This window comes from Schistocerca americana, chromosome 2 (genome assembly GCF_021461395.2).
Source record: "Schistocerca americana isolate TAMUIC-IGC-003095 chromosome 2, iqSchAmer2.1, whole genome shotgun sequence".
Classification (NCBI taxonomy): Eukaryota; Metazoa; Arthropoda; class Insecta; order Orthoptera; family Acrididae; genus Schistocerca; species Schistocerca americana.
The window spans coordinates 655,723,514-655,738,399 of record NC_060120.1 but is presented as its reverse complement, the minus strand read 5'-3'; the positions used below and the strand labels follow the sequence as shown (position 1 = coordinate 655,738,399).

The following is a 14,886-nucleotide window of genomic DNA, read 5'->3' as shown; positions in this document are numbered from 1 at the left end:
GACGGAACATAGTCTCAAGCTTGTTGATCACCGTACGCAACGCGTCATCCACCAAGCGGACATAATCGATAGCTTCACCTAACGTTATTGCCAAGTCTACCGTGCCGCTGACGGGGTCTTCCTGGACTTCGACCCTATCGCAGTAGACATTCTACTAACCCTCCACGCTTGAGGAGGAGGTTACGTTATGGAACCTTTCACCTCCTAGTGGGTCACTACCGCTATCTTCAGGGGTGCGTTGTGCAAGTAATCAGACATTGATGGACTCCCTACCAAATTTTATCGTACGTTTTGTGATCTCACGCTTACACGATGGGCGAAGATGTATAATGAACTGATCACGTCCTCATCTGCGATTCCACAAGCTTTTGTCAAGGGCGTTATTGCTCCCCTTCATAAACGACCACTTGGAATTATTACAGCCCACTGCCGTCCTATCGCCTTATGAAATACTGATTACAAGATTTTTATGCGCTGCAGACCCCTCTTGCCATGTGCCCTCCCACCGAAAAAACAACGCCAGGTAACACAGTTAATGCCCAGACAGCCACTGAAGACTGTCGTGGCCTGATTGCCTGGCGGAGGCGCGCAGACTTCGCACGGCGACCACTGTCGTAGATATTGACGGCTCGTTTGACAGAGTGCGCCATGTATTTTTATATTCTACCTTAGAGCGGATGGGTTTCCCTGCCTGGTTCAGCAGCGTCCTTCGGAAGCTCTTTAGCAGCGCCCATTCGTTGGTCCAGATCAATGGGTGTGTGACGGGTTTGATACAGATCCAATGGCCGGTCCGCAAGGATGCCCCCTATCCATGCAACCTTTAAGCAGTGGCGCTGGAGCCGCTCATAGATCTGTCTGGACTCTTCTTACACAGCTACACTCTCCGATGTCGCTTGTACGCAGACGACGTCGTTCTGTCGGTTCGATCTCGGGAGGAGTTCGCACAGATCTTCGATACAATTACGGCTCATGGGAGGGCAGCTGGAAGTGTGATAAATGTGCGAAAATCCATGGCGCTGTCTATTGGTCGCCATCTACGTCCGGCCGATCTGGAGCCCCTGCCCTGTGTCCGACGTCTCCGCTATCTTGGGATCATCCTTATGTCGTCAACACGCCGTACAGTGGCGACCAACTTTCTTCAAGTTATGAAAACTATCCATATGACGATCAGCCACGACTCCCTACGTCGTCTCGATCCCTTGCAGTGTGTTGCCTACCTGAATGCCTATGTGGCGTTCAGAATGGTTCATATTGCGCAGATTTTATCGATGCCGATTATGATAGAACGTTGTATTTAAGTTACATTCGGATATCTTCTGACGGATGGTCCACCTTCACAGCACACTGTGAAACGCTTGCTTACCCCTGGGTCGTACGAAACGTAAAACGTACGCCGTCGTACGGCTCCACTTTACACGGCCACGATGTACAAACATCGGCGCGGTGTCGAGACCTCCATTACACACCTTGACTTGACGTCCTTGTGCCGGTGTCTCTCTCCCCTCCGTTCCCGGTCGGCAGGATCATGCCCGCATTTGCACACATCGTGGCGTTCACTGTGGAACTGAGTTACGCTCGCGCCGAACTCTCACGAATGCGCCGGCCGCGGGCAAAGGACTTCTGCGTCCTTTTCCTGCATAGCGTAGCCTGTAAGGTGGTAGAAAGCAAGTTCCCATTGTTACAGTTTCTTTCCGACTCGTATCCAATCGACTTGGTATTACGTCACCTTTGGGAAGCATCCAACCAATCAGCAGCTCCATGCCATAGGACTGACGAACTCTCCCCTCTGCACCGTCTGTCGTAGTGTCGACGATGATAATCACCGATTCAACTGTCTATCCGTGGATGTCTGGTTGTTGGGGCGACAAAGGGCCGCTCGTTTTCTACGCGTGCTGCGGCATGTTACTGACGCAGAGTCCTTTCTTCACCCAGCGGTAGAACATTTTCCTGTCACAAAGTCTCTGTCGGTCCTCTGGATAAAGGGCTAGAAACCTTGCCATATCTATATGGAGAAGCTCATCACTCGCGCCTTGATTTCTGGCAGTACTTGCGGATTACACTTGCAGAGGTTGCACTCTGTTCCCGTTATTGCGCATATTTTGCCAATTGTCATAATATCGTTCTAACCACGCCCTCACTAAGCTGGAGAGTTCCCGGCGTGGAAGGCAGCCGCCCGATTCGGGAAGATACATGACACGCCTTCATCTTATACTAGGCCCGCCTGTCATCGTTCACACCTTGCGGGGTTTCCAGGGTTCCATATCGGTGGACTCGTTTCAATTTGTGTTTTTCACTGTATGTATGTGCATAAAAACAAATAAATACGTAAAATGAAGATTAACAGTGTGAGGGTACAGCACAGCGTTAGGGGAGGGGGGAGGGGAGGAATCGTGGCCAGGTCTCGGGATTAGACCTCTGCCCACCTTGTCCCAGCCGCCTCCATCCTGTAGCTGGCTGTGACCCCAATAAAAATAAATAAAAATAAAAAGATTTTAAAAATTATTAATGAAACAATGATAATTTTTAAAAAACCAGAACTCAGTAGGGTTGTGCCAGCGAAAGGCGAGATCCCAAGTTCAAGTCTCGATCCAGGACAGCTTTAATCTGCCAGAAAGTTTCATATCAGTGTGCACTCAGCTGCAGAGTTCTTGTTTTTTTTTTAATAAAAATATTATGGGACATATCTGCTAAGGTCATCAGTCCCTAAGCTTACACACTACTTAACTTAAATTATCATAAGGACAAACACACACACCCATGCCCAAGGGAGGACTCGAACCTCCGCCGGGACCAGCCGCACAGTCCATGACTGCAGCGCCTGAGACCGCTCGGCTAATCCCATGCGGCGGTTGCAGAGTGAAAAATTTCATTTTGGAAACTTATGTTTGGTTTGTTCTTTCTTAATTTGCCCTGTTATTTTATTGCGCATTTTGTGCATTATTTGTGTGTTATACGTATTCTCTCTGGCTATCTCATATGTTGTCTTTAGTTCCTGCGTATAGATGAGTTTGGCCAGTGGAATTAAGTCTGTGAACTTCCATCTGAAACTTCAGTGTTTGTGTGTCATTGGGTGACTGGATTGGTTGTGAATTATTGTACCTGTGACTGTACGATTACTGAATATTCCACAGTTATGTTTTTTGTTGATTCTATGTATGGTGACTTCTTGGAAATTAAGTTCCGTGTCTACTTCTGTCTCAATGGTGGATTTTATTCTAGGGCGTACTGTGTTTATGTTGCAGTGTAGTTGTTTTATCTGGGTGTCTTTTCCATCTACCAAATAAATGACGTTGTCCTCATGAAGTAATCAATATATAATCTTTTGTTATTTTGCATGTATGATTTTACTGAATATTATGTTTCCAAGTAGCTCAGAAATATGTCTCCAAGTCGACCACTAGTGCGTGAGGCCACTGTTAGGCCTTCTTTTTGTAAATAGAAGTCTTTGTTGAAAGTTCAGTAGTTCTGTTCTGCTATAATATTTAGAAAGGCTCCAACTCCATTTGTGTGTCCATTTATTGTGTTCCCCTGTTTCTCCAATGTTCTTTAATAGTGCTGATTGTTTCTCCCACTGGACATTTGTGTACATGGATGTGATGTCCAAAGATATGAAGTTTACTGTTAGTGGTATATTTATGTCGTTTACCTTTTCTGTGAGTTCTTTGGTATGAAGCTTCCTGGCAGATTAAAACTGTGTGCCCGACCGAGACTCGAACTCGGGACCTTTGCCTTTCGCGGGTAAGTGCTCTACCATCTGAGCTACCGAAGCACAACTCACGCCGGGTCCTCACAGCTTTACTTCTGCCAGTATCTCGTCTCCTACCTTCCAAGCTTTACAGAAGCTCTCCTGCGAACCTTGCAGAACTAGCACTCCTGAAAGAAAGGATACTGTGGAGACATGGCTTAATCACAGCCTGGGGGATGTTTCCTGAATGAGATTTTCACTCTGCAGCGGAGTGTGCACTGATATGAAATTTCCTGGCACATTAAAACTATGTGCCCGACCGAGACTCGAACTCGGGACCTTTGCCTTTCGCGGGCAAGTGCTCTACATTCTTTTTTTTTTTAAAGTCTCATTTTGTTCGATTTTGTTCGTTGCATCTGCTCGGGGCGGACGACGTAAGACATCCGTTTAAGTTCGTTGTTGATCGATTAATTCAGTTTTTTTTATTACAGAGGGAGCTAACCCTCTGGCCGAACACGCTGAGCTACTGTGCCGGCAAAAAATGGTTCAAATGGCTCTGAGCACTATGGGACTTAACATCTATGGTCATCAGTCCCCTAGAACTTAGAACTACTTAAACCTAACTAACCTAAGGACATCACACAACACCCAGTCATCACGAGGCAGAGAAAATCCCTGACCCCCGCCGGGAATCGTGGGAAGCGAGAACACTACCGCACGACCACGAGCTGTGGACAACCATCTGGTCTACCGAAGCACGACTCACGCCCGGTCCTCACGCCTCGGTCAGGCGCACAGTTTTAATCTGTCAGCAAGTTTCATATCAGCGCACACTCCGCTGCAGAGTGAAAATCTCATTCTGGAAACATCCCCCAGGGTGTGGCTAAGCCATGTCTCCGCAATATCCTTTCTTTCAGCAGTGCTAGTTCTGCAAGGTACGCAGGAGAGCTTCTGTAAAGTTTGGAAGGTAGGAGACGAGATACTGGCAGAAGTAAAGCTGTGAGGACCGGGCGTGAGTCGTGCTTCGTAGCTCAGATGGTAGAGCACTTGCCCGCGAAAGGCAAAGGTCCCGAGTTTGAGTCTCGGTCGGGCACATAGTTTTAATCTGCCAGGAAGTTTCATATCAGCGCACACTCCGCTGCAGAGTGAAAATCTCATTCTGGAGTTCTTTGGAATTTTGTAGGTTCCTACTAGTCGTGAAACTGTGCAGTTTCTGTAGTAATGTATGTGTGTCTAGCTAGGTGTTAGGACGGTGCAATTTGAGATTAATTGTCGGTCTAATTGGACAGCTGTGTTTGCGTATCTTTTGTGCAGTATTTAGATTGGGTGCTTTGGGACTCCTTAGTGCCATACTCGTATATTTTGCTTGAAATTTTGTGATGGTTCTTTCACGGTTTTCAGAAGTTTCCCAATGTTCGGTGGTTCCTCATTTTGGGATCACTGATTAATTTAATTAGTAGTTAGCAAGTTCTCCCACAATACAATATTTTTCACCAAACATTCAAAATTAATGCCGTACTAAACATGAACAAACCGATGAACAACTGAGTGTTAAAAATAACACAGGACCACTTTATGACTATGGCGACATAAATGTTTTGCTTATATCCAATTTTTTAAAAAATTTGTGAAGGCTGGTTACAATTAAACATGAAAAACATGGAAAGCAGTGTATTCAATAGCAACAGAAAATGTAAACCCACCATAAATGCACAGCTGGACGAAAAAGTAAGTATAGCGACATATATAACCATACTCAGGAAAAAGTGCTTAAAAATAAGCAAATTTCTTTACAACTACTTTGCAGGTGACATACTGTCAAATATAAAAAGGCAAAAAAAAAAAACAATCTGGCTCAAAAATGAAAAAACCGCCATGAACTTTGCATGATATTTTACAGCAACAAATGGAGACCCACTGAAGATGACACACATGTGTCTAAACATTTTTGGGTAAATGAAACACAAATATGTGTTTTGTGTAAGGTAGAGTTTGAAACCCCAAATTTTATTTGCAGTGGTAGAGAGAACCTCAGCAAGAGATTCCAACCTATGCATGTCGATTTGCACAAAGTTTTTCGGTCATGATGCTAACAAATTGTCCATGCAGCGACTTGGATTTTATGATGGAATGTGTAATATACAAGAAAGAATCAAAGTACTATATACACTTTTGACAACTAGTGATTGTTTGTTCGTCCCAGTTTAGTGTAAGTTTGTTGATCATCTGAGACCCTAAATGTGTTTGTGAGTTGCTTCTCACTTATTTTATAAATGGAGCCTCTATTTTATAGTTTACAGCTAAAGATATAATTTCACATTATTTAAATTAGATTGTGTTGTCGTTGTTCTTGTTGTGGTCTTCAGTTTCAAGATTGATGTAACTCACGACATTAATTTGTCTCGTGCAGGCCTGTCCATCTGTACAATTTTTACCGCCCACACATCCCTCTATTATCAAGCTTGATGCCGAGGATGTGTTCCATCAGCCAATCGATTCTTTTAGTTAAGTAGTGTTATTTTTTATCTCCTCATTTCGATTAGGTATCTCTTCATTAGTTATTCGATGACTCACCTAATCAACAGCATTATCCTTAACACCACATTTCAAAAGCTTCTATTTTTCCATGTACTGCACACTCCAGATAAATACCTCCAGAAAATACTTTCTAACATGTAAAATTATATTAGCCATTAACAAATTTCTTTTTTCCAGAAACACTTGTATTGCTGTTTCCTGTCTGGATTTCACAACTTCTCTACTTCGGCCGCCGTTATTTTGCTGCCCAAATTGCAAAAATTATCTATTACCTTCAGTCTCTCATTTACTAATATTGCTCTCCCAGCATCACTTGATCCAATTCTGTTACATTCCATTATCCTTGTTTAACTCTTGTTAGTGTTCGTCTTGTAACGCCTTTCATCTACATCTCTATCTATACTCCGCAAGACAGCTTATGATTTGTGGCAGAGGGTACTTAGCGCACAAGTGTCACTTCACTCTTTGCCTATTTCAGCCACAAATGGTTTATGGGAAGAATGATTGCTGGTAAGGTTCCATGTGGGCTCGAGTATCTCTAATTTTATCTTTATCGTCTTTTCGCTAGATATTCGTAGAAGGAAACAGTATATTGGTTGACTCTTCTATGAATGTATGCACGCAATGACGCAGAAAGCTTCTCTTGCAACGCTTGCCAATGGAGTTGGCTGAGAATCTCTGTGACCCTTTCGTGCTTACTAAATGAATCTGTAACGAAAAGTGCTCCTCTTGGATCTTCCCTATTTCCTCTAGCATTCCTATCTGGCGCGGATCCCAGATACACGAGCAATGTTCAAGTATTAGTCGCACGAGAATTTTTGAGCTCCTTCATTTGTTGACAAACTACATTCCCTGAGGGCTGTCCCAATAAATCTCACTCTAGCATTTTCCTTACCTGCCATTAATTTTGTGCGGTCGTCCCACTTTAAATCACTCCATACGCATACTCCTAGACATTTTATGGAAGTTACTGCTTCCAGTGATAGTTCTGGAACCGTGTAATCATACAATAATGACACTATTAATTCTGTTCAACTGGTCTTCCATCCCTTTGCCATCTATGACAAATTTACAATGTTCCGGAAAACTGAAAGTTTTTTCTTCTTCGCCCTAAACTTTGTTCTCCTTCCAAATTTATCCTTGTTTTCCTTTAGCGTTTGCTATTATTAATGGTGTGTGTCTAGCAATTATGATTCTACTTTTCAGTAAGTTATATCTCAAGTAACTTCAATCTTGTTACATAACTCCACAGTTTTGAATCTGGTTGTTTTGTTTAAAATCATTGAAATAGAAAGTTTTCCTTCACCGACATTTTCCTGCCGATATTGGTGGTTGAAGGACGGAGGAGTGTAGGATATGGTGAAGTAGTTTACCGCTCACCACATTTGTCTAGTATGCAACACTCCACAAACATTCATGCCCCACAGTGCTCTTCATCGTTTCATATGTAAGCTAGCTATGAAGGACTTGGAGAGCTTTTAACAGTATGTAGTGCCTTGCTAAATAAGTCAGTAATAGGCGACTCTGAACACGGAAGTGGACTCTGAGCTACAGCATACTGGATCTGCCACGCAAGGAGATCAGAGAAGACAGACTCGAAGGAGTTCTGGGAAAGATCATTGTCTACCGTCAAAGTGGAGACATTTCTGAGAGAGCATAACTTTTGTCAATGCAGGCCAGTGCACAGTCTCAGGAAGTTTTCCGCTGATTCTAGGAACACCTCCAGCTCTCTGGTTTCTTAGAAAAGACAAAGTTACCATATCCAGTCACTGTTGCTCTTGGTATTAGCATGAGATCTCCGATCAGTTTCAGTTTCTACAGTATTCTCCACACAATTACCCACTCACATTCTGTTCATAATAACTGCAATAGAGCCAATCCAGTCCTTCAGAACCACGAAAGTCACGAATTTCCATCTTTCCAGTTCTCAGGTTACATCACAAAATTAAGTTTGTTCCACGAGAGAGTTTTCACAGGAAGTACTCAGCCTAGAATATCAACGCGAAGAAAATGCTGGAGAGAGTCTCACCAATGATACGCACCCGCTCAGTGTTCTGTTGGCTTAGTCGCCAAATACATGTGGCAGTAATAATGTAAGGAAGGTGTACTGCAGCCTGAACAACTTGTGTAAAGGACGTTGATCGATAATCGACAGGAAACATTCTACATTCGTACCTACATCTACACTCAGCAAGCCACATGACGATGTATGATGAATGGTATCTCTGTTATCGTTATCACTTACTTCTTCCTCTGTTCAGTTCATGAATGGTGCATGGGTAGAATGATTGTCTTAAACTTCTGCATGGAGAAGAATAATTGCCTGTAAACTTCTACATGAGATTTAATTTACCCGATTTTCTGTTGTTGTCACTTAGTGAGACAAATGTGAGACGAAGCAATATGTTGCCCCACTCATCTTCGACTTTGTAATGTCAGAATATCAACAGTAGGCCATAGTGGGGCATGTTGCAACAAGACGTAAATTGTTTCATGAAAATTATAAATTAATCACTGGTAGCAATGCACTGTCCTGCAATCAAATGGTAGGACAGATTGTACAGTTCTCTTGCCAATGGCTGGAGGGTAGGCTGTCAGTGTTACAGAGAGGAAACGTTGTTTCTCTGTCTTTTACAATTTTTTCTTCTCTTAGTTTTCCTTTAATGGCAACAGAGCCTTTCTGTGCATTACTACAAATGCTGTATCATCTGAAAGTCTGACCATCAGGGGAGTGATAAATTGTTTAAAATTTCTCTACAATCGAAAATTGATGCTTATCTGACCCAAATATGAAACGCAAATATGTAGGGCACATTGTTACAATTTCGTTGGGCTAGCTGTTATTGTGTTACAATCTGCTCCATATCATGTACAGTTTATTATTATGCAATCTTCTTGAGAAGGTAACATGAGAAATTACATAAAGAACGCAATGCCAGTAGAAACACATAGTGAATAAGACTTTTCTGTAATATTCATCCCATTTTACGTGCAAGGTCAGAATAGCAATAAATAACAGAAAACTATAAGATTTTTGATCAATGCTTAATAGGTTACTCTATGTGCAACAACTTTTCCCTTTGTGGGATCAATTGTTGCAGTGTGGATGACAGGAAATAATATCGAGTCAGTGTTGACAGCACAGCATAAGGAAAAAAAATATGCAGAGTCAGACCTAATGGTGCTACATTATAAGGTATTTCACATTAAAATAGCTCTAAAACTTTTTTGTACAAAAATGATTGAAAACTTATAACAACTATCCCTGGTTTCCCCTATCTTCTCTGTGATGCACAATGCCTCTCTTGTAGTGACACAGACTGATAGATAATACTCAAGAATTTGTTGGGCAAGTGTTTTGCAAGCCACTTCCTCCATAGACAGAATACATTTCCTTAAAATTCTTCCAATGAAGCTCACCCTGGGATTTGCTTTTCCTGTAGTTAACTTTACGTGATCATTCCACGTTAGGTCGCTCCAGATGGTTACTCCTAGGTATTTACGGTTCTTATGGTTTCCAGTGATCTTTCACCTGTAATGTAATCCGACAACGATGGAACCCTTCACCCATTTACGTGCACTACGTTACATTTCTTTAACATTCAAGGTCAACTGTCAGTCCCTTCACCAGTCACTGATGCTCCATAGGCTACATTTCGCTACTCTCTTCTGGCGCTATCACTTTCTCGTAGGCAACAACATCTGCAAAAAGAATTGTGGAACTCCTGAGGCAATCCACCTGATCACTTACAGATATCGTAAACAGTAAAGGCCTGTAATACTCCATTGTATTACTACTGAAGTTACCTATAAAACTGTTGAGTTCATCCAGTTAAGAATGACGGATTTATTTCTGCGTCATAGAAAGTCCTGAAACCAGTCACAATTCTGGTCCAATACTAGGTGAGTTCGTGCTTTATTCACGAAAGAACAGTGCAGAACATTGTGGAAGTTATGGCAACAGTTACTTTTACCTTCGATGAATGCAAGTACAAATTAGATGAGTTCGTGGTACTCTTTGGCTTCACTATAAATTTGATAATGGAAACAGAAGAGGATTTGTTTAAAAAACAGGTTTGTAGTTACCGGAAGAAACAAATTACTTCTGTCATACCTCTCAACCTCCAACTGCCAGGACAAGAGAATCATCCTCATAGAAAATTACAGTAGTTGGGGAGCCATAGATTATTATGCTTGTCAAAAGTTTTATCTTAAACAAGGGAATTGTGGGGGAACCGCTCTATGGGCAACTGGAGACAGTATCCGATAACACTGGTTTCAAAAAGGTATCTGTAATCATAGCTGCAGAAAAACGTAATGGAGGACTAGCAGCTGTGTGGAAAGCCAGCCATACAAGAGTCGCTGACGCAAGGGAGAAACTACTATTCGATTTGGGAACAGAGTTCAACAGCAACACTGTTTCGAATACATTATTTACCCTTCCTTCGTTGCTACTACAGGGTTGCAGCACCACATTCAGGCACTCATTCTTGCCATCAGCAAACCCACAACGCTGGGCTCTCGCTTCGCCACTGCTCATAGCTTCCAACAACACATATAGTCCATAGTTACGCCCTGCTTCATGATGCAGGGATTGTTTGGGGTAAGATAATGGCTGCACTTAAAAGTCCGGAGCTTGCAGAAGCTTCATTCAACCGCAGTTAGCAGTGTCGTCTCGTATACCTATCCAAAGGGTATTATACTTCAAGGACTGCTATAGGCATGGCAAGCATTACCGATATTGTCTGTTACAATTTTGAAATGTTAGTATTACTTCTAACATTATTTACAATAATACAATACTAAAATGGAAATGCATTGCTCCATGAATAAAACATGTGCAATATCAGTAGAGAATTGCATATTCAAAAATTTTACTGTGAATAATCTGTCAGAAAATTATAGTAATGACTTACCGAGATTCATAAATGGCATAGTAAAGTCGACTGCAGACTGTCTTTCTTCCGTTATGGTCAAGTCACATATAGCTAGGTCAGCCCTCTGAAACAATGCAAAAACAAGCAGTACTGATAGATAAGGCGTTTATCGTCCTGCTCAGTTTTCTGGATATAATTGTATGAAAATTAAGGGAATATTAGATGTTTGCGACAGCTGTCGAATTGTCTTAATTATTTTACCCCTTCAAGGATGTCTGAGTATCTCAATACGGTTATCTTAGCGTTATTTTTCAGTCTGATTCCGTTACTGTTGCTCACAATTCTCTAGAGCCTCAAAAAGTTTAATTGTATTCAAGGATTTAAGGCACTCGGGGGTGCATTTGTGTGGCGCTATGATCTGATGGACAGGTCGCTCCAAGCTGTCTGGCAAGTCCATCCGTGAGTGTGTGTGATGGTGAGCGAGCAGTCCAGTACACTGTTCTGCTTCCGTCGGTTGTAACTGTGAACCCACTAACACTTTTCTGCTTGTACATTCAAGTAGCACAATGTCTGGCAAGAAGGCAGAAGAAGACTGAAAGTTCCTTGTCAAATACGCAAATTCCAATTTCTCATGTTGTTCACGACCGTGATGTCGCGAGCAGACTGTAGCCATGGATCGATATCTGTGGTGTATCATTTCCAGTCGCAGCTGCAATGGCTCGTCTTCATTGCGACCTGCAGCTCTCCGTGTACGAGCAGTAAAAGGCAAGATAATATTTGCTACAATCCGTAGCTTGGCAACGATACCGATGCAAGGTTTTCACGTCTGTTCTGAGTCACTGTGAGCAGTGTGGTCGAACTCACAATTTCGATTATTGTGGATCGGAATCTGTTTTTCCATACGTTTCTTTTGTCTGATAATTGAACTAGACAATATGCATTCTTCTTTCACAAAATGCTTCGTTGCAGTTTTGTGTGTTCTGTTAATACTCTGTGAACAAAATCTTTGTAGAAAGGTAGAAAAGTGACTGGAGAGAAATGACAAAGAGTTTCACGGCGTTCAGTTTTGGTCCACTCCAATTCCTTATAGATGTGAACGACCTCCCACTTAACATTAAACAACCAGAATTGGTACTTCTTGCTAATGATACTAGTATTACAATAAATCCCATTAGGAGAACGCAACAGTAGTTAATGACGTTTTACGCAGAGCTATAAGTGGTTATCCACAAACGGACTATCCTTAAATTTTAATAAAACACACTGCATTCACTTCTGTACAACTAATAGAGTCATACCAACAACTGATGTAGCACACTGACAGGGCTCAGTAAATAGGGTAGAATGCTCTGAATTTTTGGGTGTTGAACTGGAAGTAGCGTATTACTGAGCTTCTAAAAAAGTAAGTTCAGCCACTTTTGATCTTCGCTTAATTGCTAGTCTTGGAAACAATGTTCACTCCCATCAACAAGTGGAGTTTAAGTTTTGTTGTCGATGTGTGTCATCTTACGCTGAATGGATGATAGCAAGACAAGAGTTCAGCAAAATGTTTAGTCAGCGAGTCCAGTCTTGCTGATTCGTGGTCGTCTAACTTGTGACATCCGGCAAACAAATTACATGTGGAAAATTATTAATTTACGGCTCCACTCGAACTTCGCATGTATGCAAGTGCTGCTTTACGTAATTTTTTTGGATAAATACTTTTGAATGTCACAAAAAAGAGCATTTGGATCATTTTGTGCACTGTGTAAAACACATTGAAATACTGGAATTTAGACCTTTTACATAAGTTTTAGTTGAATATCATGCAAAAAAGATTGCTCGGATACTTCTGAGCATTATGTAAGTGCTTTGTACGAACACAAGTGCTGTTTTATATAATTATGATTGAAATAGAGCAAACAATTCAGAGCTTTCGGGTGATTATGAACACTCTGTAAAGTACTTTAAAATACTGCCTCATTTTAATACTACGCTGAGACTCGCTGGAAAAGGGGAAGAGAGGGGGAGGGGAGGGACAAATGGGCAGGGCTCCATGAAATCATAGATAACTGGATTTGGGTCATGAAGTCAAGTTAATGACCCGGCTCTCATGATGTAAACAAAGTGGATCAGAACTTACTACGTAAACAAAGTGACAAGAATCTTCATAGCAATACTACCGCCGTTCCTAATGTGTCTGTCAGTCATGTTTCGTGGCGTCGTTTGTGTTTCAAACCATGGAGGATTCATTCCCTGGAAGCCCTTTATGGTGGTGACAAATAAAAACCCGCAGAGTTTTGTGGAACACTGTTGTAGCCACAGACTCTTCGATGCTTCACTTGTTTTGTGACGTTTTCCGACTTAATTAATATGACTTGCTCTTTTTGCGGAAAAGATGCATACAGGAGCGACCACAAAAGAGGAATGACCACATAAAACGAAAAGTAGGAAAAGTAGAAGCCCGATTGAGATTCGTAATAAGAATCTTAAGAAACTGTAATTGATCCACGAAAGAAGTGGCTTACGAAAGTATTGTTTGACCAACTATGGAGTATTGCTCATCAGCGTGGAACCCTTGCCAGTTTGGCATAATAGAAGAGAGGGACAAGTTCCACAGAAGAGTGGCGTGTTTCGTAACGGGATCGTTTAATTGGCGTGAGAGCGTTAACGAGATGCTCGGCAACTCCAGCAGTAGACGCTACAAGAGATGCGTTTTGCATCACGATTGAATTTCCAAGAGATTATGTTCCTCGAAGAGGCGGGCGATATATTGCGTCCTCCCACATATGTCTAGCGAAACAACCACAACGAGAAACTGCGGGAAATTAGAGCTAATTGACTGATTTATCAACTGCCTTTCTTTCCACTGACCGTTCGCTTCTGTAACACGGAAGGCAGGGATCAGTTTTTCTTTTCTTTTCTTTTTCTCTTTTTTGAGCCATCAGCAGTCTGCTGACTGGTTTGATGCGGCTCTCCACAAATTCCTCTCCTGTGCCAGTCTCTTCATCACAGAGTAGAACTTGCAACTTACTTCCTCAGTTATTTGCTGGATGTACTCCAACCCCTGTCTTCCTCTACAGTTTTTGGCCTCTATAGGTCCCTCTTGTACCATGGAAGTCATTCCTTTATGTCTTAAAAGATGTCCTATCATCTACATTTACATCTACATCCATACTCCGCAAGCCACCTGACGGTGTGTGGCGGAGGGTACGTTGAGTACCTCTATCGCTTCTCCCTTCTATTCCAGTCTCGTATTGTTCATGGAAAGAAAGATTGTCGGTATGCCTCTGTGTGGGCTCTAATCTCTCTGATTTTATCTTCATCGTCTCTTCGCGAGATATACATAGGAGGGAGCAATATACTGCTTGACTCCTCGGTGAAGGTATGTTCTCGAAACTTCAACAAGAGCCCGTAGCGAGCTACTGAGCGTCTCTCTTGCAGAGTCTTCCACTGGAGTTTATCTATCATCTCCACAATGCTTTCGCGATTACTAAATGATCCTGTAACGAAGCGCGCTGCTCTCCGTTGGATTTTCTCTATCTCTTCTATCAATCCTATCTGGTACGGATCCCACAATGGTGAGCAGTGTTCAAGTAGTGGGCGAACAAGTGTACTGTAACCTACTTCCTTTGTTTTCGGATTGCATTTACTTGTATTCTTCCAATGAATCTCAGTCTGGCATCTGCTTTACCGACGATCAACTTTATATGAGCATTCCATTTTAAATCACTCCTAATGCGTACTCCCAGATAATTTATGGAAATAACTGCTTCCAGTTGCTGACCTGCTATATTGTAGCTAAAT

General features: G+C 42.2%; 1 protein-coding gene across 1 annotated transcript in view; it reads right to left on the bottom strand.

Annotated features, from left to right (window-relative positions):
- The window catches only part of LOC124594289 (glutamate receptor ionotropic, kainate 2-like), a 152,433-nt gene that overhangs the window by 75,918 nt on the left and 61,629 nt on the right, over window positions 1–14,886 (bottom strand). The window contains exon 9 of the mRNA XM_047132652.1: window positions 11,140–11,224. Coding sequence (XP_046988608.1) covers window positions 11,140–11,224 — 85 coding nt within the window. The remainder of the gene's footprint in view (window positions 1–11,139; window positions 11,225–14,886) is intronic.